The sequence below is a fragment of the Gopherus flavomarginatus genome, chromosome 3 (genome assembly GCF_025201925.1).
Source record: "Gopherus flavomarginatus isolate rGopFla2 chromosome 3, rGopFla2.mat.asm, whole genome shotgun sequence".
NCBI lineage: Eukaryota > Metazoa > Chordata > Testudines > Testudinidae > Gopherus > Gopherus flavomarginatus.
In genome coordinates, this window is record NC_066619.1 from 84,373,243 (window position 1) to 84,398,432 (window position 25,190).

The window sequence follows — 25,190 nt, forward strand, 5'->3', positions numbered from 1 at the left end:
TAGATGTTCCAAGAGTGGGGATTTCTACATATAGACCTGTTCACAATCAAAATCAACAGAAAGTATTCCATTTTCTGCTCTTGAGCAGAGATGAGTCTAGGTTTTCTGGAATATGCCTTTCTGATTCCTTGGGCATGTGTCAGATGTATGCTTTTTTCCTGTTTCCTCTAAACCCGAGAGTATTAAAGAAAGTGAGGCAAGGCAGAGCTCAGGTCATCCACATAGCTCCAGCATGGCCTTGTCAGTTTTGGTTTTTAGATCTTCTCAAGCTTTCAAGGAATCAACTAAAATCCTTCCTCCTCAAAAGGACATCAGTTCTTGAAACTTGGGTCTAATGTTTCATCCAGACCCCATGTCTCTGAATTTGACAGCATGGAAGATTTTTGGCTAATACCAGTGGATAAGGAATGCTTGCTGGAAGTACATTCTGTATTGTTAGAGTAGAAAATCCTCCACTAGGAAAACATGCACGGCAAAATGGAAGGGATTTTTAATTTGGGTGAAAACAAAAGGATGTGTTCCTACCTCCTCGTCCGTTCCACTTAATTTAGATTACCTTTTATTTTTAAAACGCTTGGGTTGTCTTTAAGCTCTATTAAAATTCATTTGGCAGCAATTTTGGCTTATTACCCACCATTAGAGAAAAAACTGAGAAACCTGCTAGCAAACGGTCATTGGATTAAAAAAAAAAAATTTCATGTTTGCTCCACTTAGCAAAATTCTCTTTCATGAGACTTGAATTTAGTGCTTTGGGGTATGATGGAACCACCCTTTGAACTGCACTATTCACCATTTATGAATGAAGGCTGTATTTTTAGCAGCTGTTACTTTTACCCGTAGAGATAGTAAAATCCAAGGTCTCCTGTCTAACCTTCCATGCCCTGGTCTTCATGCTGATGGAGTCACAACCTAAGTTCCACCGAAGATGAGTTTAGGATTTTTATATTAACCAGTATTTGCACCTGCCAGTTTTCTTCCCTAGATCCCATAGTTTTCTAGCATAATCAAAACTTCTTACCTCAGATGTTAAAAGAACTCTTCTATATTATTTGAACAGAATGAGACCTTTTAGAAAAAACTTTTAGATTGTTTGTAGCATTTAGTGGCAGAGCTAAGTTACATCTGTGTCGTCCCAAAGGCTAAGTGGATTATGAGCTATATAAGTAAGCTCATGAGAGTAGTAAGATAAACTCTCCATCAAACATTTCAGCTCATTCTACCAGGGCACTGGCCTATTCAACAGCATATTTCAGCAAGATCCCTCTGATAGAAATATGTAGAACTGCTGCATGGTCTTCAGTTAATGTGTTCATTAGGAACTACTCATTAGAGGCTTCATCACGAGTAGATGCTCAAGTTGGAAGAGCAGTCCTACAATCTTTGTTCTGATAAATTCCTCTCTTCCACCTTGAAAGAATTACGATGCTTGGTAGCCACCATGAGTGGGATCCACATGCACATGAAGTTGAAAAAGAAAAAATGGTTGCTTACCTTACAATAACTGATTCTTCGAGATGGTTTGTGCATGTGGATCCCATGACCCACATTCCATTCCCATAGCTTGGAGCCTTGTCACTAATGCTCTGGGTAGCCAAGGAACTCTGCCCCTTAGTCCTCAACCTGAGAGCTTATGAGAACATGAGACACACATGCATGACCCTTAAAGGTAACTAGTAGAGAGAAACTTCCAAGTTCCTGGGCAGGGGCACCAACACACCATAAGTGGGATCCATGTGCACAGAGCATCTTGAAGACTCATTTCAAAGTAAATCAATATAAAATATGTAACAGCTTCTTCTGGAGCATGTCTGAGTTGCACCTGGATGTGGCATTGCCTTATCTAAGATGCTGATTGACAAGAAACTTTAATGATTAGGCCTGCCATCCTTTCCAATTTAATGGGTCTCTAAAGAACATTGGGGTTTTGTTTTTTGTGTATTAAAAAATCCTTAATTTATTTTAATTTCCAGATGCACTTTGTCCAATATTTGTAATTGAAGTGTCTGCAATGGAATGGAATGGCGAGTCTAGGAAGAACGTTTATTTGGGGTGAATTTCTGGCCTGCTTAAAATCAGTGGCAATATTTCCACTGAAGCCTGTGGGACTGGGATTTCATCCCTTGATTGTAGTTACCTTGCTGTCTATAAAACTACAGTGTAGTTCCAATTTTCCAGCTATTTTTAAACTTGTTTCAATAGTGAAGTAAAATTTAAGATTTATATAACTGATTTACATTATTCGATAACTGTACTTTAGAATTTTTAACTGAACCTTTGGCTCAGCTTGAACCCAAATTTACTATAGTTATTTATCATTCTGATGCTAAATGGTTTATAGCCAACATTTCACACTGTATTTGAATAACTTTGTACCTTGATCCTATTTCAGAATTATTTAGTTCATTGTTTATTTCCTGAAGGGAAGTGGAAGAGGTTGGCTGAGAACAAAATAAGTGTGCTTTTTTGTTGTATCTGTTAGTACTGCATCAGTGGTCAAATCACATTGGGAGACCTGTTTTCTCAAATGACACATTACTCTAGTGCCCTATCCATACCTTCCATACGAGTTAAATTAATTTGAAATATAAAAAAGTAAAACTATTGTGACCATTCAAAAACTGTTGATATTCGAATTTAAGATGTCCTTTTGGTGCACAATGAGAAGTGCTTCTAGAGCCTGTCTAAATTTCAGCTGGATAGGGGGATGCCTCATCTAAAACTTTCTGTAAATTGTTGGTATCAAATAATGTTCTGGACCCAGATTCAGTCTGTTACACCTATTTAAATTTGTGCTGATATCACATGTTCAGGAGATTCTTGTGATTTAATTTGTTCTTTACCCTGTGAAAATATAACTGTTTGCAAATAGAAATACAGGTGCCTCTAAATTTAGTATCACATGTTGACTTAGAAACTATAGTGGACAGCTCAAAGTAGATGTCTGCCTAGCACACAGCAAGAGGTTTTGTTTTTAAAGAAGAGATACTTGAATGAATTGTTAAGACTGGCATATGTGACTAAATTACAGTGGTATACCTTATCTGAGGTATAATTTTATAATCTTAGTCTAATTTTGGTTTCCTATTCAAATGATTGCCCACATGATTTCCATCCATAGATGTGAAATCAGATTCTTTTAGCCAGCAGTGTCTGGGGTAAGTCTGTACCTAGATGACCTTATGCCTTCCTACTCGAGAGCATATAGGATGAAGGGGACCTAACCATCCTCCTTACTTCCTGTGGCAGTGAAACAGAACCTGGCAGTGTCTGGCTGCTTCTTTGTGACTCTGGTGTAGTTAGTGTAGTTGTTAGGTAGTAAAATGTAGGTTGGCTTTTTTTAAAAAAGAATTTTTAAAAGATTTTTTTTACTAACTTTTAATTGTTAGTAGACTTTGTGTCCCTCTCCATCCCTTGGTGATGGGCCCTCAAAGTGCCTTTTTGGTTTAGGTGAAAGGCATATCCCTGACAGTTGTGCCATCTATTACTATTTTTGTAAGTGGACTCAGAAGGCTAGGAAGAACAGGTTAAAGTTATTTCCTCTGGTGTGCTTCATGAAAACCTCCTTGGGTATGAAGAAGAAACATAGCTAAGGCTCTCTTAGTCCTCCCTCTATTCTCTCTAGGCTAGTGCCCCAGTGAGCTGTGATTCCAGGGCTAAGAGGTCTAAGGAGACCCCAGTGGTTGACTTCAATCTATTTGTCAATCCCTTCAAGAAAGGATAGGAAGGAGTATCACTCCAGAGATGAGCCAAGATGTAGGTCTTTTGCTCTGGGACCTTTGCAACCAAGGCAGAAGAGTTGACATGTTAGACTTGTCTCAAGCACTTCAGCCTAAGGACAGCTAATGGCCTCAGCTGGATTTTTCTGGTGCTTCCATACTGCTATTAAAACAGTGCATGCCATACCAGTTAAATCTGCTAACTCCCTTTCCTTGGGAACGGACTTTTCTCAGTAGTAGCTCAATGAATCTCCCATATCCTCTTCATGGGATCCAGTGAAGATGATAACTTTGAAACTCTTTACCACATTGGACCTTAAAGTCAGCAGAGAGAAATCCACACTTATTCTTACTGTTAGCATAGAGTTCATAGGGATCATCTTAAATTTCAGGTCATGAATGTTCATGTTCCACAAGAAAGATTCTGAACTATAGTGGACCTCATCAGCTAACTTCAAGATCACCCAAAGACATCACTAAGAGCCTGCCTCAGAATTCTGGGACATATGGCCTGATGTGATACAGTTTGCCAGACTTCACCAGTGCTCCATGTGGTTAACCAGCAGACTGCATGGGTCTGTTGATCACTGGTCCACAGGAAGTCTTCTCCTCATTAAACTGGTAGAAAGACCCACTTTGAGTGTGTGAAGGAGTCCCTTACCTCTACTAGCTGAGTTGCTTTAGGTCCCAGTGTTGCAGACCATCTTTCGCAAATAGATCTATTCCTATTGGGAACCAGGAAGTGGGCGGGCCCGCCCACTGCTAAAGGACCCTCCCCCCAGCCTAAGGGGAGGATCCACAGGGCCTGGAAACCAAATAATTCCAGGGGACAACTAATGAGATAACAGGGACGAGAGTGAGGTCAAAGGGTCAAACAAAGGGAAATAGGTCTATTGACAGGTATTCCCATTTGCCACAGACTAGAAAAAGAAATACCAAGTGTTCTTTTCGAGGGTGCTGCACTCTGGGTTTCCTGTTGCATGTCTTTCGCATCCCCTAGACACCAGGAATAAGGTATGCCTTCCATTGATCCCCCGATACTGAAGGTTTTGAGGAAACTGAGGCAAGATACTGGATTTAAAACTCCAGCATGGGCCATTTGGTGAACCTCTTAATGTAGTCCTCAGTCATTTTGCCTGTTTTGACATAGTCTTGAACAGTCAGATCCTACACCTGGACCCAGGCTCGTAAGATCTGACAGTCTGTATGCTGAAATCCATCAGAAAATGATGTTCTGCTGAAGATAAGCACATTTTGCTCCAAAACAGGATAACCTCAACCAGACTGACTTATTATGCTAAATGTACAAGATTTTTCTATTTAAGTATCTTGGTACCAGCTGTCTCCCTTTGTAACACAAATTTCAATAATATTGGACTATTGAGTAGTCCTAAAACAATCTAGATCTTCTATCAGTTCCACAAGGGTCTGTCTTGCAGCAATATCTGCATACCACCCTCCTTTTCAGGACCACACTGTGTTTTTTCATCCTATAGTGAAGATTCCTTCAGGACCTTATTCATGGTTTTTCCCCCAATTCAGGATCACCCTCCTTCTTGAGACCTCAGTGTAGTATTAGCAGGGTTGATGAGCAGCCCCACTTTGAGTCCTGAACAACCTGCCCCCATACCACTTGTCAATGAAGACTTTTTATTAACCATTTTATCAGCTCGAAAGGGTTGGGGACATTCAAACCCTTATGGAAGGTCATATTCCTCTTTATACAGTGTTTTAGAATAACTGGCTCATTCTCGGGCCTCACCTCACATTCCTGCCCAGAGTTCTTCTGGAATTTCATATCAATCTGTTTATTCATTTCTCAGTCTTTTCCCCCAAGCCTCATCAATCTTTGGGGAAGCAAACAGACAATTGTTTGATAGTAACTAAGGGTGAAATCCATGTGAACAATCACCCTAGAGTAACTGGTTCTTGTGATATGTGTTGCCCCATGGATTCTGTGACCTGATCTCTTTTCCCATTACTAAGGAGTCTTGCTCCTCTGGGATTCTGTATTGGTAAAGGAGCTGAAGGATTGTTATGCCTGCTCTACCCTTTATCTCCTCACCACCAGCCCAGGGCATATATGGTGAGGATCTCTAGGGTGAAGCTGCAGCCTCAATGGACTCTGCTGGCCAAAATAATCTGATCTCAGATGCATGGGGAGTATGTACACCAAGAGTAGAAACAATGTGGATACTTCTTGAACAACTGCAGTTCCTGTAGGATAAGTAAGATTTTTTTTCTTTGTCTTAAAAATGTAGCTGAGATGAAAAGGGTACAGAGAGAAGTGATTAGTGTTTAGTACTGTAATGGGACAGGAAATTACAGGAATTATGATTAAGTTGTCCAAAGAGGAGACACTAAATGGAGCAGTTCAGAAGCCCCTCGGGTGCAAGAGAGACCTAGATGCACTGTGCTGAAGGTTGTTAGGCCTGAGGGCCTGGAGAGTTTTCTGTGCTGGGTTCAGGTGCTGAATAAATCATTCTGCTTTATGCTGTGCTGAGAGTCACTCCAATCTAGAGATCAGGGTGGCATTATTCCTTCTGGATGTGGAGGTGCTGGTGGTCCAGGGCAAGTGGACTCCCTGAGGGGGCCCATGGCAAGAGACAGGCATGCTGAAGTCTCAGGGACATGCAGTTCTAGGAGGTGGAGGGGTCTACAGCTTAACTCCTGAGAATGGACTTCTGAGAAGGGCTGTCGTACTGAAGGGAGTTCCTCCCAGACATTGTACGGAACCAAGAGAGAACATATGACAAATAGGTCTTGGCTAAAGTTGACTAAATGTTTCTAAAGGCCATTGTGGTTTTTGTTTTGTTTACCAGGTCATATATAAAACAAGAAGAAATGCAGTGTGTGGTCATGGTGGAAGAGGAACTGGATTAAATTAGAGCAATAAATTTAGAACCAATAATAGGAAATGCTGTTTTACATGAAATATAGTTAACCAGTGAAATGCACTGGCTCAAGAGGTTGTCAAGGCAAATATTGTGGCTGGATTTGAAAAAGGACTGTTTGATTCTATGATCCTTAGTATCACTTTTAGCTATGTACACCAAAACAGTAAGGGAAATCTCATCCCATGTTAGAGGTGTGAAATCCGCAGCAGAGGATGGGGAGGAGTTTGCCACCATGTACAGTAGGGGTGGCCAATCTGAGCCTGAGAAGGAGCCAGAATTTACCAATGTACATTGCCAAAGAGCCAAAGTAATTTGTCAGCAGCCCCTACCCATCAGCTCTCCCATCTGCTTCCATTGCCTCCCACCCACTGGCAGCCCTGCCGATCAGCACCTCCCCCTCCCTCCCTGCACCTCCTGATCAGCTGTTTCATGGCATGCAGCAGGCTCTGGGGGGAAGGGGTGAGGAGCAAGGGCACTGCAGGCTTAGGGGAGGGATGGGAAGGGGTGGAGTGGGGGCAGGGCCTGTGGCAGAGCCAGTGGTTGAGCAGTGGAAACCCCCCCCCCCCCCGGTACATTGGAAAGTTGGTGCCTATAGCTCCAGCCCCGGATTCAGTGCCTATACAAGGAGCTTCATATTAATTTCTTAAGAGCCGCATGTGGCTCCGGAGCCACAGGTTGGCTGCCCTCGGTGGTGTACATCAATGCACAATTGTTGAAGTACATTTTGGGAGTGGTATCTTTTGCTGTTTTTGAAGGGATGAGTTACTGTTGCAAGCAAGATACCAGGCCACATTGTCCAATACTCTTGTCTAGCATAGTACTTTTTGTGTTCCTTCAAAATAAAATTGATTTTCTTTTCTGCCCCAAAGTGGGCTGATTAGAATTTGCGTGGGCTGAAGTGAAAATGAAAAGAAACTATATTTGAAATCCAAAATAGCAACTCTGTCTGATATTGAGTAGTGCTGGTCGCCAAATTTCAAATAAAGCAGCTGGGGTATGTTTCCCACTTCCTCAGCTAGAGTATCATGTATGACTGGCCACTAGGTTGCTGTGATGTTCTGCTTGCCCTTGAAAAGATTTACTTCACAGAAAGACTGTGTTTTTTCTTTCTAATTTTCACGCACGGTTTTATGTAGTTGGGATTTAAAAGCTAACATTTAATAAAATCTCTAATTGAGGGCTTATTTCAGATTCCCAAACTAGTTTTTTGAGTAAAAATAAATTCTTAAAAGTGCCCACTGCCTGCCTTTCAAGAAGAGGTGTTTGTAGCTCATAGGTCACTTTTAAATCTTATTTTCTGTTGTAAAAGCTAAATATGAATCTGCTTAACAACGTGATTTTTGTTTTTGTTTTTTAAATTGGGAATTGGTATTAGTGTTGAGAGTTAGTGGCGTGAGAGTCAAGTGAATTTTGTGGTAAGCCATGGCAGAACATCTCCAGTGCAGTACGGTAGTGGAAAAGGCAGGCTCGGGAATATGTCCACCAAGAGTAGAATCCATGTGAACACTTCTTGAACAACCACTGTTATGTAGGGTAAGTCTCTCACCCCACAACTCCCTCATTATGGGGACATGGGAGTCTGTAGATTGAGCTTAATTGGCTGGCCCTCCTGCCCTGGGGGAGGAGCTATACAGTTGCATGCTAGTTGGTGGGGATAAAGGAGGAACTAAAGAGGCAAGCCTGAGGTAGCAGTGAGTGGGAGAACAGGAGCTGGAGGAAGATGTAGTGCCAGGTTAACCCTTCAAATGTAGATTTTGCAATAGAAAGTAAGCTTCAAAATGGGCTGTTGGGCCCTACTACTGAGAGGGTGACGAAAAGGGGACTAAGGAAGAAGATGCCTGAAGAGCATGCTCTCCCCCACCAATTTTTTTTAAATTTATAAATAATTGTATTCAAAAGAGAGAAGATAAATACCTTCTCCTTTATTTTTATCCTTCAACAAATCCTTCCTTTCATAGTGAAAGAATGTTACACAAAATTTTTCTTCGTTCCCTCCCCCCATATTTTATTTAACTTATGGTTTGATTTTTGTGTGATTGTTCATCAGTGACTCAAGAATGAACAGCCTGTTGTGGCTTATTGTTTAAGATGTAGATTCTCTCTGAAAGGTAGAATGTAAAAATGGTACCTTCTTTGAGAGTTTGTCCATGTATATATTCCACTTGTTGTGCGCAGATTCCCGCTGCACTCAAAATCAGAATTGTGTGGTTGGCATTGTCCATTGAAACTGTACATGTGCCTTCAGTGTCTGTGCGCTATTGCACAGAGGACAAAAAGGGAGGTTGAAGCCCTACTACCACTCAGTTCTTTCTCATCTCCTGAGCCTGGAAGACAAAGCTTCCAGTGTCCATGTCTAGTCACATCACTTCTTTCCTAAGCTTTAAGCTTAATACTATATATATTTGCATTAGAAAGTTACTAGTTGCCTGTTTTTAATAGATTTCTTTTTTGATAGTGTAGGATGTTTTTACCTTCCTTCATTATTATTCTTTCTCTTCCCTGCATTAGGATCTTTTCTTGTACCAGAGATTAGGATGTCTCACCCTAAAGTTCTGTGATAGTCACCCCATCTCTGAGGGCAAATAAAAGATGCTAGGTGCCATCTACTGTATCAGGATATTTTTATATATATCCGGTATCTGACATGTCTTCACTGAGAAGTCTGAAGGAATGTCTAGCATAGTGAATGCTTACGGGAAGAGAGTAGGTTTAGAAGAGAAAATAAGGAAAGAGCAAGTAAAAAATTACTTAGAAAAGTTAGATGTCTGCAAGTCACCAGGGCCTGATGAAATGCATCCTAGAATACTCAAGGAGTTAATGGAAGAGGTATCTGAGCCTCTAGCTATTATCTTTGGGAAATCATGGGAGACGGGGGAGATTCCAGAAGACTGGAAGGGGGCAAATATAGTGCCCATCTATAAAAAGGGAAATAAAAACAACCCAGGAAACTACAGACCAGTTAGTTTAACTTCTGTGCCAGGGAAGATAATGGAGCAGGTAATCAAAGAAATCATCTGCAGACACTTGGAAGGTGGTAAGGTGATAGGGAATAGCCAGCACGGATTTGTAAAGAACAAATCGTGTCAAACTAATCTGATAGCGTTCTTTGATAGGATAACGAGCCTTGTGGATAAGGGAGAAGCGGTGAATGTGATATACCTAGACTTTAGTAAGGCATTTGATACAGTCTCGCATGATATTCTTATAGATAAGCTAGGAAAGTACAATTTAGATGGGGCTACTATAAGGTGGGTGCATAACTGGCTGGATAACCGTACTCAGAGAGTAGTTGTTAATGGCTCCCAATCCTGCTGGAAAGGCATAACAAGTGGGGTTCCGCAGGGTTCTGTTTTGGGACCGGTTCTGTTCAATATCTTCATCAACGATTTAGATGTTGGCATAGAAAGTACGCTTATTAAGTTTGCGGACGATAGCAAACTGGGAGGGATTGCAACTGCTTTGGAGGACAGGGTCAAAATTCAAAATGATCTGGACAAATTGGAGAAATGGTCTGAGGTAAACAGGATGAAGTTCAATAAAGATAAATGCAAAGTGCTCCACTTAGGAAGGAACAATCAGTTTCACGCATACAGAATGGGAAGAGACTGTCTAGGAAGGAGTATGGCAGAAAGAGATCTAGGGGTCATAGTGGACCACAAGCTTAATATGAGTCAACAGTGTGATACTGTTGCAAAAAAAGCAAACATGATTCTGGGATGCATTAACAGGTGTGTTGTAAACAAGACACGAGAAGTCATTCTTCCGCTTTACTCTGCGCTGGTTAGGCCTCAACTGGAGTATTGTGTCCAGTTCTGGGCACCACAATTCAAGAAAGACGTGGAGAAATTGGAGAGGGTCCAGAGAGAAGCAACAAGAATGATTAAAGGTCTTGAGAACATGACCTATGAAGGAAGGCTGAAGGAATTGGGTTTGTTTAGTTTGGAAAAGAGAAGACTGAGAGGGGACATGATAGCAGTTTTCAGGTATCTAAAAGGGTGTCATCAGGAGGAGAGAGTAAACTTGTTCACCTTAGCCTCCAATGATAGAACAAGAAGCAATGGGCTTAAGCTGCAGCAAGGGAGATTTAGGTTGGACATTAGGAAAAAGTTCCTAACTGTCAGGGTAGTTAAACACTGGAATAGATTGCCTAGGGAAGTTGTGGAATCTCCATCTCTGGAGATATTTAAGAGTAGGTTAGATAAATGTCTATTAGGGATGGTCTAGACAGTATTTGGTCCTGCCATGAGGGCAGGGGACTGGACTCGATGACCTCTCGAGGTCACTTCCAGTCCTAGAGTCTATGAGTCTATGTTGGTACTATTGGCAGCTAATGAAAAAAACACAGCATTAACCAAGAACAACTCCAGGTGAAAGGGAACCAAAATGTCTTGACTTACTCGGTTGTAATGTTACTCCTCTGCCAGCTCGCAATTCAGAATTTCAATTGTTGGCCTGTTATGATTTCTTGAATTGCATTAAATGTTTTGATCTCATTTATTAATTATCTCAGGAAAGCAGAGTGGATTTAAATCTTTAGATATAAAAGGGACCATTGATCACTAGAATGCCTTCACAGACAGCTCTAGAGACTGAGTATATAATTTCGCGGTCTATGACAACTCCGTAGTTGAGACAGGCATCCTAGCTCCAAAGGTATGGCTTTTCAAAAGAAGTGCTGTCAATGTCTCATTTTAATTAAGGAGATGCTGAATTGCATGCCTAGGTGGTTGTAAGGCTTTGACTTTTTATTTTACTGCAAAGTACCAAATCCTTCAGAGCTTCCCCAAAATCATTTGCAATATTTTATTGAAAGAATGAAGGGTCAACTGGTTTCATCTCAGAGATTAGCTAAATGGTTTGTTAGATGTATTAAACTTTGTTGTGAGTTAGGTAGTTCAGAATCCCCAGTTATTATCAGAGCCAACTCTATCAGGCACAGACCACCTCTGTTGCTCCCTTGTAAAGAATTCCCATTTTGGTCATCTGTAAGGAAACTGTTTGGGATTCAATGCATACTTTTACTAAGCACTTTTCCATAGTGGAAACATCTGTCTGATGCTTCTTTTGGCAGAGCAGTGCTGCAATCTATAAGTAGACCCTGAGTACCCACCTGCTTATATTAGATCACTGGTTGGAAATCACCAAAAGGGGAATAGATAAATGGCAAACACTTTAAAAAAGAGAGGTTATTTACCTTTATAATAATTGGGGTTTGTCACAGACCTCAGTTGAGTGCCCTCTATTTGCCACTTACTATAGTGTGTGTGTGTGTGTGTGTGTGTGTGTGTGTGTAAACCTGGTCCCTGGGGGTTTCAAACCTTCACACGTGACTGAAGCCCAGTCACTGCCCAAGTCTTTGGAGTCCCTAGGGCAGTCTTGGGGTGCAGGCCCTCTGCCTAACACACCTTCTAGCAGAACTGGAACTCGCTGTGCAGCTTCCTAGTCCCTATGTCAGTGCTAACCCTTTAGGTGCCCTGTAGCTTCAAGATAACATCTTCCACAATTCCACTCAAAGGTGTGAGCCTTCTAGGTTACAGTTTAACTCTCTCAGGAGGCACATAGTAAGTGTAAAGCTTATATACCTCAATACTTTGCACAGATTCTAACATCATTTCTCTTTTACAGATAAAGCTCATGCAAGTACAGATCATTTAGAAACTATCCTAACTGCAGTGCCCTTCACTAGCTCACTCTTACCCTTGGGAGTCCTTAAGGGACCATATGTTCAGGAAGGTAGGCAGGATCTCCTGCCTCACCAGGCTCCTACATGCTGGGTTGCTTCTCCCTTATCTTGAGCCGGAGAAAAATGGCCTCTTGAGTAGAACAGCCCCTGCCTGCTTATACCTTGCGCCCTCTTTGTCAGGTGATCAGAGACCCCTATCAAGTGACTTTATTACCAAGGCAACCCCCTCACCCCACTTTAGACTTGAAAACCCTGCTTGCCTTGGGCAGCAGCCATCTCGCTGTAATTTACAAGCACAATTGTCAGCATTTAATTACTCTGTTGTTAGGCCTTGATCACCACCCCTGTTGGACTCAGTCCAAAATGGAGGCAGAGACCCCACAGAAAAGACAAAAAAGCTTCACATTCAAAATGGAGTTTGTATCTTGGTAAAGGTACATACAGATAGTTCATAATTTCACACAGAATTAATACATTATACATATAGATTCCCATATCATCACAGGGTTCTTTGAAATGTGTTGTGCATGTACATAAATTCCACAAACTACCCTTTTTTCCTGTTACTATGGAGTCCTAGCACACTAGCATTCTGTGGTGGCAAAGGAACTGAGTGGCAGTTGGGTCTGCCAAGGGCATGGTACAGGAGCACAAGGACAGTCAAGGCATGTGCGTGCCCTCAACTGATGCTACTGGCCCAGAGACTCTGACTTGAGGGCACGAGGTGGCACATGTGGATGAAAAGTGCACTCTCACTCACTCTCTCTTGACAATGCATCTCAAAGAACTCCAGTTACTGTAAAGATAAATAATGTTTTTTTTACTCAACAGATCTTGGTATTTGATTGCTGAAAAACCACTTCCATTGCTATAGGCAGTGTCTATGCAACAGAGTTACACCTGATGAAGCTATGTGACTATAGTCTCTGTACTGTAGACATGGCCTGAGAGCCTGATTTGCTCACGCATCATCACTAGCATTAGAGAGAATACAATTTGCCATTTGGACCCTATGTTCAATTTGCAAAGTTAGCAATTAGCAAAAACTTTTTTTTTTTTTTTTTTTTTTTTTTTTTTTTTACTAATGTATTAGTCATAATTGATCTGAAGTCACTGAGGGACAATAAACTCTAAAAATAACATTATGGGGTTCAAACAGTTACTTTTGAGAGTAAAACTGCACTTTAAGTGAACTCTTGATGTTGTTTCCTAATATTAGTAAGAATGAACATCAACTTAACATATAGGATTTAACAGCTATAATTTTCTGTACTAGAAACATTTTGTGTGTGACAAAAGTTGGAGCTGAAATGGTTACACATTACTGAAATATTAAGAAGGGGTAAATATTTACCCATGAACTTCTAAACACACACACACACACACACACACACACACACACACACACACACTCTCTCTCTCTCTCTGTCATTATTCATTTGATCTTATTGGTGGCTTCCATTTTCTGACTTGAAAAAAATACATTTTATATATGAAAGGTTTATTCAACTACTGTTTTGGTAGCCACGGAGTTAAATGGTAATAGTTTTTAGAAATCACTTCAGTCTGTCTCTCTGTTCAGTATTTCTTGTATATATGCTTTTTAACAGGTATACAAATGACCTTTATTTTTACTTTACCTGCCACTGGTCACTTTTCTTTAAATGGAATTTTGTGCATATATAAGTGACTACTATTGAAGTCCTCTTTACATTTTTTTTCACTTTGAATTCAACATAAAACTAGGTTATTTTGATTTTACTTTAATTCTTTAATTTATTTGATACATTTCTTTTGGTAAGTATATTCTGTTCCTTACTGATTTATTGTCCTTTTAAGGTTTATTCTGAATGTATAATTTAGCTATTTCTGTACAGTGAGTGGGATGTTCTGTGTGGTATATGAAAGTTTTGAGTCACATTTTAATTATGCAAACACGTGTATTTGGTCTACAAAGCATAAGAGATTTTCCTTTCATTCCTGCAAGTGGTTTTAGGCACAGTGGTAAAGATTTCAATAGTGCTTGGCTTTGATTTTTATGGTGGTTTGTCAAGCAAATGGCTGTCAGTGTAGAAGACTGCTAAATGATTTTAAGTTATTTCATCAATCTACATTGTAGCACTGCCAGCAGCAGCTTTAAATGAGAATTTTTTTACTGGGGGAAACTTTTATGGGTTTTAAATTGAAGCACAATCTGTTTACTTCGTAGAATAATAATCATAACTTTTATTTATTTTTGTGACTTGTATAATTAAAAAGCAGGCTATTTCTGTTTAAACAAGGCTTTATTCCTCCGCAGTCTATCTATTCTTTCTTGATCTTTCAGTAAAATGTATGTGTTACATTATAATACTGTAGTTCAGAGATCGGCAACCTTTGGCATGAGGCCCGCCAAGATAAGCACCCTGGCGGGCCCGGCCAGTTTGTTTACCTGCCACGTCTGCAGGTTTGGCCGATCGCGGTTCCCACTGGTCATGCTTTGCTATTCCAGGGAAGAGGCAGACAGCTCATCCCTCTGCCTGCGCCGCTTCCCGCAGCCCCCATTGGCCTGGAGTAGCAAACTGTGACCAGTGGGAGCCACAGTTGGTCGAACCTGCAGACATGGCAGGTAAACAAACCAGCCCGGTCCGCCAGGGTGCTTACCCTGGCGTGCCCCGTGCCAAAGGTTGCCGATCCCTGGTGTAGTTTCTGTGCAAGGTTATGAATTCATTGCAGGATGAAGCAAAAGAAACTTCATTTTGATAGAACTTTTATAAGACCCATATATTAGAAAATACAAAAAATGACAGTCAAAACAGGGAATAACTTAATTACTAAATGTTTGTTTCCCAAGTTTGATTGTATGCAGTCTATACATATTTCCCTTAAATATGTATGGACAACTCCAATTGGGTGAAAACCTGTTCCTGTTGAAATCAACGGGAGTTTTGCCATTGGCTTCGGTGGAGCCAAGATTTCACCCATTGACTTTAGTGGGAGTTGCACATGTATCTGAGGGCAAAGATATTTACAGGAGAACTACAAAATGTGTTTAATGTTCAGGATAGAACTATAACTGTATTAAAGCTGGTCTTCTGCTTCTCTGTTGTAGTTTGGTATTATAAATAAGAGAGGGAAAAGGCCTATTCAGAGTATATGACCTCTAGCATGGGCAGCGGGTGAAGGCACCCTTGGAGGTGGCTAGCCCCCAGTCCCTCCCCCTCTGCCTGAGGCCCTGCCCCCTTTTTCACTCCTACCCAGCCAGAGCACCCCCCCACCACAGCCACTCCCTCTCCCCCGCATCCTCCCAGTGCGCTGGGCAGGCGACGTGGCTGGAGCACCCCCAGCGTTGAGCAGACAGGAGGCATGGCCAGCGAGCCCCCAGTGCTGGGCGGGCAGGCAGTGCATCTGGAGTTCCTCCAGCCCCAGAACACTGGGCAGGTGGATGGCATGTCCGGAGTGCCTCCAGCCTTGGAGTGCTGGGCGGGCAGTGTGGCCACAGCCATCTTGTATGCACTGTGGCCCATCAGCCTGCCTGCCCCAGCCTCTGGACCACAGAAGGGAACAGCAGGCAGGAGGGAGTCTGGGGGTGGGGCATAGGCGGGGCTATGCCAGTCTGTTTGGGGAGGCACAGCCTTTCCTGTCTACAATACCTGCTGCCTCTGAGCTGAGCTGGAGGTATGTTCAGGGTGGGTGTTGGAAGGATTAGGCTAAACTGAACCTGGGGCTTCAGCTGCAATTCACTGAGGAAACTTGTGAAGGCTCATTCTGCAAGGCTATCTGTTGTCTGAAAATCTGAAGCTACTTCTTGACTCTGAGCGGTTAACAAAGTATTGTTTTCTGATGCTTTAAAATAGTAAACTTTTAAGGGAATGGAGGCCTTTGCTTGTAGTGCAATCTTTTTCATGACTGCTTTTGGTAACATAGCCATTGCCACTTTCTGACTTGTGAGCAAATTCCTGAGAAATATATCTGAGTAGCTTCTTTGCAAAATGGATCAAGTTTGATCTATGGCTGATTCTTTTAAAGAGAACAAAAATATTAGATTGTTGGGAGTCCAGCTCTTTCCTGGACTAAAAGATGCTGAAGCTTAATTTAAAAGAACACATCTACTTAAAACTCACACTTTTCTCTGAAAAAGTTTAGCAACATTTGTTACATCATCTAAGATTACTAAAAAAGGAAGAGATTAGAAAAAACACACACTATTTTTTAAGTTTGTCTGCTGTGGGAATTTGACATCTTTTTGTGTCAATAGGGCAGAGAAATTTTTTTAAATAGGAAAATGTATTTGTAAAACTACAGAAATTGGCTGGGGTGCTCAAGAGCAAATATGGTACCTGAAATGACTTTGAACTATTTTTTTAACAATTACATTTCATGTTGACAATGGCCCTTTTAATACTCTTACAGTCGTTTTATCTGCTCTTATCCAAGTTTTGCCAAAAAAATTGATTGAATTTCTATGAATGTCTCCCAAAGGACCTGGAGAAGAGCTATGTGCAAGCTTGAAACCTTCTCTCTTTCACCAACAGAAGAAAAACAACAGCAACAGCAAAACCTCTACAATTGTCTCTCAGACTCATAATGACGCTATATTCTATAATGTTGATGCAGTCATAGGGTCATTGGTTGTGCTCATTTTAAAGTTGGCTCTATGCATTTTTTAAGTGTGTGTGTGTGTGTGTGAAGTAAATAATATATTTCAGTTTGTACGGTAGATGGAAGTTTTGAGTCAGATTTTTAACTAACTAATCATATTTTTTTTCAGTCTGTAAAGTATAGAATTTTTTTCTATTGTGACTATTGTAATTTGCTTTTAGATACAGTTACAGAGTTAAAGCCAGACATTAATAAGTTGGTGTCAAAGCAACAATGCTACTGTTTTTATTCACACCGTTTCCTCTTCAGCTTTCAAAGCATATTTTGCCTTTTGGTGTCTTGTAAAGCCCTCTATTCAGTTAGAGTTTTATAAATAAAAGGAATAGTTGTATGCATTTGTCTATGATTTAAAGCCTACCCAAATTTATGCACATTCACATGCAAATTTTGTTTGACTCACAGGTTCTTGGTAAGTTTTTGGTATGCAAAGTCTGTGTATTACTGGGGTAGATAATTGCAGCCATTCCTCTCCAATACAGATTTGACCACAGTAATGCCCACTTTTCATGACTACCCAATTATTTTATTTCACTGTTGTCAATATGGGACTATCCTTACACTTGGAAACTTGGCCTATATCTAATAGTGCTATTTAAACTTAACAGTGCTAGCTGTAGATAATATATTATTATTTATTTGTATTATGTAGAGCCAGTAGTCAGGATCGATGCCCCATTCTGTTTGGCACTGAACATGCAGATAATGAAAAGAGTTCCTGCCCCAAAAGGTTACAGCACAAATATGACTAAACACAACAAATAGAGTGAACAGATGGAAGTCAAAGGAACAGTGAGACAATTATGATTAGTATTATAAGCATTAGTTGCATTACTGCAGCTGTTGAGTGTTGTATGCCTCATGGCATAGGTGGACTTTAAGAATAGGTTTAGAGAAGAGTAATGTAATGGCTTTTTTGTTTTTGTACACCCACACTCTTCCCCCACTGCATAACAGGCAGCATGGGAGAAAATGTGAAGTACCTTGAGGGGAAATTTGATTGTTGGGTGGCAAAGGTTGGCATCTTTAAGAACATAAGAACATACAGTGGAATTGGGAGATGAAGATTAAGAGCTAATTTTTGGCCATGTTGAATTTGATGATGGCTGCATATTCACAAGGACACACCAGATAAGTTGAGATTTTAGTTTGCACGGGAAAAGACAAGGTCAGAGAGAGAGAGGTAAACCTGAGATTTGTTAGTAGAAAAATGGTAGCTGAAGCTGTGCTTTTGTATGAAGGAGCCCAGAGAGAGAGAGCGAGAGAGTGAGTATAGGAGGAGAAGAGGAGGAGACCAAGAATAGAGCCCAGTAAGAACATCTGTTCAATCTTGTTCCAATCCTATAACGTACTCAAGCATGTGTTTTAAGAGCTTTGCTGGATCAGCGTCTGATGCTTTTACCTGAAAGGGCAGGAGTGAGGTGCTGATTGTGGGGAATAATTTTATTTTTGAGATGCAAATCTGTTCAGTTTGTATCATTAGTTGTACATAAAGGTTAAAAACAAGATATACGTATGCCAAAATACTAATTTGATAATAGCATTTTTACAGATCAGAGAAAAATATTTTACTCATCCTAGTGGGAATGACATACATGTTATCTGGAGAATACATGCACATGGGTTGACTGCTTGTGTCTGTTCCATTTACATGATATTCTACTGTTGCAGGGGGATGGACTCTATTTAATAGGTTTTTTTCCATATCTAGATACTGTGATTGAGTCTATATCTCTTTTTTCCATAAGTGAAAAAAGGGCAATTTTTCATAGAGCAAGCTTCAAAGGACATTTTAATTTTATAACACACATTATAATGACTACAATATTGTATAAGTAAGCTGCTAGAAGTGTTTTAGTATATACTTGAAGAAAGAAACAAAGAATTTCTATTCATGTGTTTAGTAACATGAAAAAATACAGAGTCCTGGCTTTGGGACACAGTTGAGAAAAGTGAACACAAGTACGACAGTTGGATTAATATATTGCAGCTGTGTTGTCTATCAAGATTTGTCATTAAGCCCTTAAGTTGCGGGAGAAGTCTGAGTTGGAGCAAAATTGATCAAAGTGGATAGTCTGAATTTCTCTGTTTTTTCAGTGTACACATTCAGTTCTTCTCATAGTTCAAGAAAAATATAGACTGAGAATAACTGATTAATTTGAACTAAGTATTTCAAAGTGCACTTGAATCTTATTGGCACAAGATAATAATATTCTAGCTTTGAATACTATTTACCGTATTGCAGTTAGTTTACTAATATATGTATACAATGTCACTTACAGGTGCTGACCTTCAGGAAAGAGCCAAAATGCACTCCAGTGAAGTTAGTTCTTTTGTCTCAAAAGCAAGAGCAACTATTAATGAAATGGGTAAGTAAAATAAGCTCACTGTTGAATAGTTGCAGAACTCAAACTTCTTTAATCTCTAAAGGTCAGATCAAAGAAGTGACATAGACATGTATGATTCATTCTTGCTATGCGATGGGATATCCAAAACTACTTTTGTCGATGAGATAATTATGAGTCACTGGCACATTGTGTTTTAAAATGTGCACAATAGTGTTTGACTTCTTATAGAATAAATTAAGGTGCTGTTTTACAGACTGATTAACAATATAGCCAAGTGGTTTGGAATCATATTTTCATGGAGGAAGAATTGTAGTTCTGTGTCCCCTCAGTGGCGTGGGGTTTATTTTTATTGTTCCCTTCTTCTATTGGATATACATTTAATAACAGCATTTGATAAATCGTATAAAAGTTTTAAATATGTACTGTTGATGGAAAATGTGGTTTTATGACATTGCAAAATATTGTTAAATCTGTATCTACTTTATTATAGTGGTGCCTTTTGGTAATAATAGTTTTGGTTTTAAATTCCATTTTGTGGTAAGTACTCCTTTTAGGCCTTAATAATTTGCCTGTGCATTTTGGAATATGAAATCTCCATCCAAAAGTGACATTTCTGTAGATTGTAATCTGATTGATTTTGACAGGATATTATTAATGTATTTTTATTAAAAGGAAGGTTAGTCTAACATAGTATCTCTGGAGCAATCCCTTTTATAATTTTAAGCTATGAAAATTACTAATATGAAGTTAAAGAATCCAATCATACATAATTTTGACAGTGCCTGATGACCCAAGCAACATTATTAAAAGTATTACTCTTTTAAAAACTAAATGTGTAATCCTTCAGGGTTGCTGTGTGGGATTTACGTTCTTTTTAAAGAAAATAAATGTTGGATGATAAACATCTTAAATTATAGGACTGTGGTGTTGTTTATTTTAAATATTAAGAAGTTTGGGAAGGTTATCTAGCCCAAAAGTCAGAGAGCCTTTGAAGACAATGGAGTTGTTCCCAATTTACATGGGTAAGAATGAGAGCAAAATGTAGACCCTGTGAGCAAAAGTATGCCATGATGTAACACTCTGCTTAACCTGGCTGAAATCAATGGGCTCCCATAAAGTGTAAACCGGACCAAAGTTTGATGTGTAAAATTTTAGGTTTTATCCTGGGGAGCTAGGGTTAGATCTTCATTTCACCTTTAAAAAGATGAATTATTAATACTTCAAAATTGCTCTAGAAGAGCCAATTGCTTTTTAAAGGCTAATTTTACATGTTGTACCATATTAACATTGGGTCAGCTTCGTAACTTGAACTGGCATAATGCTGTAAATGAAACCAATATGCTATGTCAAGTAAATAACAAACTATTTAAAAAATAGTCTTAGTATGGGAGTTCATGGTGGTGTCAGTCTGATTCCCCTTTCCTCCCTTTTAAAGTAAGCTAAATTCTTGAGGCTGTTTTTTAAAAAAATACAATAAAACAATAAGAAAGGAATAAGCGTTTGATACGGTCTCGCATGATATTCTTATAGATAAACTAGGAAAGTACAATTTAGATGGGGCTACTATAAGGTGGGTGCATAACTGGCTGGATAACCATACTCAGAGAGTAGTTATTAATGGCTCCCAATCCTGCTGGAAAGGTATAACAAGTGGGGTTCCGCAGGGGTCTGTTTTGGGACCAGCTCTGTTCAATATCTTCATCAACGATTTAGATGTTGGCATAGAAAGTACGCTTATTAAGTTTGCGGACGATAGCAAACTGGGAGGGATTGCAACTGCTTTGGAGGACAGGGTCAAAATTCAAAATGATCTGGACAAATTGGAGAAATGGTCTGAGGTAAACAGGATGAAGTTCAATAAAGATAAATGCAAAGTGCTCCACTTAGGAAAGAACAATCAGTTTCACACATACAGAATGGGAAGAGACTGTCTAGGAAGGAGTATGGCAGAAAGAAATCTAGGGGTCATAGTAGACCACAAGCTTAATATGAGTCAACAGTGTGATACTGTTGCAAAAAAAAACAGACGTGATTCTGGGATGCATTAACAGGTGTGTTGTAAACAAGACACGAGAAGTCATTCTTCCGCTTTACTCTGCGCTGGTTAGGCCTCAACTGGAGTATTGTGTCCAGTTCTGGGCACCGCATTTCAAGAAAGATGTGGAGAAATTGGAGAGGGTCCAGAGAAGAACAAGAAGAATGATTAAAGGTCTTGAGAACATGACCTATGAAGGAAGGCTGAAGGAATTGGGTTTGTTTAGTTTGGAAAAGAGAAGACTGAGAGGGGACATGATAGCAGTTTTCAGGTATCTAAAAGGATGTCATCAGGAGGAGGGAGAAAACTTGTTCACCTTAGCCTCCAATGATAGAACAAGAAGCAATGGGCTTAAACTGCAGCAAGGGAGATTTAGGTTGGACATTAGGAAAAAGTTCCTAACTGTCAGGGTAGTTAAACACTGGAATAGATTGCCTAGGGAAGTTGTGGAATCTCCATCTCTGGAGGTATTTAAGAGTAGGTTAGATATTAGGGATGGTCTAGACAGTATTTGGTCCTGCCATGAGGGCAGGGGACTGGACTCGATGACCTCTCGAGGTCCCTTCCAGTCCTAGAGTCTATGAGTCTATAAGCCATTAGTTTCTTGCAGTAACTATTACCTTAAGTGCTAGTGTTAACATTCCGGTTGGCTTATAAAACAAATGGTAACAAGTTGTTGAAAAGATTTTCTTTGACACTCAGTTTAATGTTTAGATAGAGGTAATAGATTTAAAGATTTTTCGCCAACTGAGGGAATGGGATCCTGTCTGTCCTTAGAAATGAAATAAATAAAATATTTTTTTCCCCTTGAAGCTGGTAAAGTTTTTGGATCTTTATATTGGGATAAATGGGAAAGTTAGAGATGCTAGACATTCTCTGTGTTTTGCCTTATATTTCAAAATCCCGTTGGGTAAATGGATGATTATCTTTAATATAATTAGATCTTGTAGGAGATTGTGTAAGTATTGAGCATTCAAAAGTATATTTTCCATTGTTACCAAGTGGGTAAAGACTTAAATGTTATATTGATACTGAATTATATGAGGTTTAGAAGACCAGAGATACTACTCATAATAGGGGCACCCTTTCATTCTTATATGTCTCTATTCACTTTCTCAAGAAAAGGAATGCAATTGTGAATAAATGTAATTGCATGATTTGCAGATATTAATTCCTAAATATTTTTAAAGATCCTTTGTTTTAGCCTGGAAAAGGCACTTAATATCTTAGCCAACTCACCCTTTTTAAAATGATGAGAATCCTAATGCCAAAAGGATTTTTTAACTTAATATGGTATCCTGACTAGAGGTGGATGGGAAATTTATGATGACTTGTTTTGTCAAAAAATGCAAATTTGTTGAAAAAGAAACTATTCGTGTAACAGGGTTGGGTTTGATCATTGTCCCGAGTTGAAAAAATGTTGGAAAAAAGTTTAAAATTGTCAAAATGTTTTGTTTTGACATTTTTAAAATGGTTTTCTGTTTGAAATTACTTTTAATTTTGAAACTTAAGCTAATTAAACTGAAAAAAAATGGAGATTCGAACAAAATATTTGAAACTTATCAAAAGGATTTTTGATTGACTTCCCAGCCCTAAAAGAGAAAAAAATTAGGGTCCACTAATATTTTTGAGACTTCAACTGTTCATCCTGATTCAAGATGGGAAAAAATTGTGAACTCTTTAAAATATCCATACGTTGGAAAACTGTTTCCCATGCATCTTTCCCCTGAAAGGTAATGGGAATAGATTGTTCCACGGTTATACCAGGAAACCATCCATACATAATACTATTTACTTATTTTTATACTCTGTGTTTTTGACATTTTTTTCTTGTTTAATTATTTCAAGTATTAATTACATATTTACATTAATTACATATTTTGGGCATTATTGTTTTGTATGTTCAATGCCAACAGTACATGCCATGATAGTATTATAACTTAATCTGAAATATTTCTGCAAAATAGTTTGCACTTTGTCTTCTCCATCACGAAGCTGATGAAGAATATATAAAAAAAAAAGTATATGTCACAAATTGTACATCAGTGTGTTATGAAGTATAACTTTACAAATGGAAGTGAGCATTAATCTTTTAACAAGTCAGGTTTTCAGTTCTTCTTTTTTTCTTCTGAAGGAGTAGTCTAGCATTACAAAAACTAATTTTAGTAGAGCAAGTGGGACAGTGTATTTGCATTGGATTCCTGGCAATGAATCAGTATACTAAAAACAAGCAAATGAAGATTTTTTTTTTCCTGCCCAGAAGCAACCATAATGTCAAGAGACACTTCACGAAGGGGAAAATATCTTCCAACAATTATTTATTTGTCATTGTACAAATGCTGTAGAAACATATTTTCAATTTCCTGTTTTTGTCCCTTTACCATACAACATTAATGATGAAAACCAGTTTCAACTATGCACTACTTTCTGCTCTTCAGAAATAGAACACATTATGAAAACAGTGTTTATATTCAGATGTTTGGAGATACTTTTAAAGAAGTGTGTCTTCAGAGCCCTTAAGAAAAATAACTTGTTTAACTGTGTAGCCAAAATAGATGAAAGATAAATATTGCTTAAGACGTTAACTATTAAAAATCAGCCTTTTGCATTGATATGTCTTAGCTTTTCGCAGTTATTGACAATTTGATTATTTTTTTTGTTCTTGTACCAGTTCTTCATTTATTTTTTTTTCAAAGATGCAGCATCATTAATTAGGAATATAACAACAGAAAAGATTTTTTTATAAATTAAAATCATACTGCACTTGTTTGCTACAGTTTTTAGATATAATTGTATGTGGGATTAATTTATGACTTGATGCTAAATTTGTGAGAAGCATTAAGGGTACATTAAATATCACTTGGTATAAAAATAAGCTTTTGAAAAAAGAGAAAAAATTGTACTGAGCTATTAGTCGTAGCTCTGAATGCTTGAAGTCGAGGGGGGGAAAAATCAAAGCATACTGCTATTTTTAGCACTAGTTGCTTTTGCTAAAATTATACCAGAGTTGTGTGGGTTGTTTTTATAGAACAGGAACATAAGACTACTTGTCCATTACTATATTCTACCTTGAGACTCTGCATTACTGACGTAAGGCTGCTTTTTACGATGAAAGTTCTCCGAGGGGAAAACATTAGTAGATCTGCCTATTTGTATACAGTTTCAAAAGGGTTTCTGGCTAAACTAAAGCAAAGTCTCATTGGCACATACACATGCATCACTTTTTTGATGTTTTGGAAATAAATAATACCTTGTGCCAGATCCTCAGCTGCTGTAAACTGAAATAGCTACAGTGAAGTCAATGGTGCTATGTTTGCGTATGCCAGCTGTGGATCTGTCCCTTTCTATCTACACAGTGCAGTTCATCCAATGAGATTTTAGCTACAAAATAAACTGTAACTCCTTGTGGGGTGGAACATGGTAGCCATTCTGTGCCAGCAAAACACTTTGTTTAGAAGGGAGAATGAAAAATTGAAATAACAAGAATTCATTTGGGGCAGTATTATATATAATTACTCCAGCTGGAGTTTGGCCACATCCTTTATATATGTGCAAAAATCCCTAAGGATTGGGTGTCCAATCCCATTGAATTTCAGTGGGATTTGGATGTCTAACTCTCTTATATGCCTTTGAAAATCCCAGCCCAAGAGTGGTCAGCCTTGATTTTATACTCTGTCTGAAAGCAGTGTAACACTGACAGCCCTGGGTCGTTGTCTGGTGGGATTGAACCTGGAGCCTCTGAAGCTAAATACACAAGCCTCTATTGCATGAGCCAAGAGCCGTATGACTCTTGGCTAAAGTTGTAGAGCAGATTCATTAATCTCTCTCTAAGTAGTCTCGCATGGGACAGAGTACCACACCCAGGAGGTGTGT

At 39.2% G+C, this 25,190-nt stretch overlaps 1 protein-coding gene across 3 annotated transcripts in view; it reads left to right on the plus strand.

Annotated features, from left to right (window-relative positions):
- AUH (AU RNA binding methylglutaconyl-CoA hydratase) overlaps window positions 1-25,190 on the plus strand; it is a 187,848-nt gene that overhangs the window by 34,071 nt on the left and 128,587 nt on the right. For all 3 annotated transcript variants that reach the window (XM_050945940.1, XM_050945941.1, XM_050945942.1), the window contains exon 4: window positions 19,217-19,303. In XM_050945940.1, the coding sequence (XP_050801897.1) occupies window positions 19,217-19,303 (87 nt within the window). The remainder of the gene's footprint in view (window positions 1-19,216; window positions 19,304-25,190) is intronic.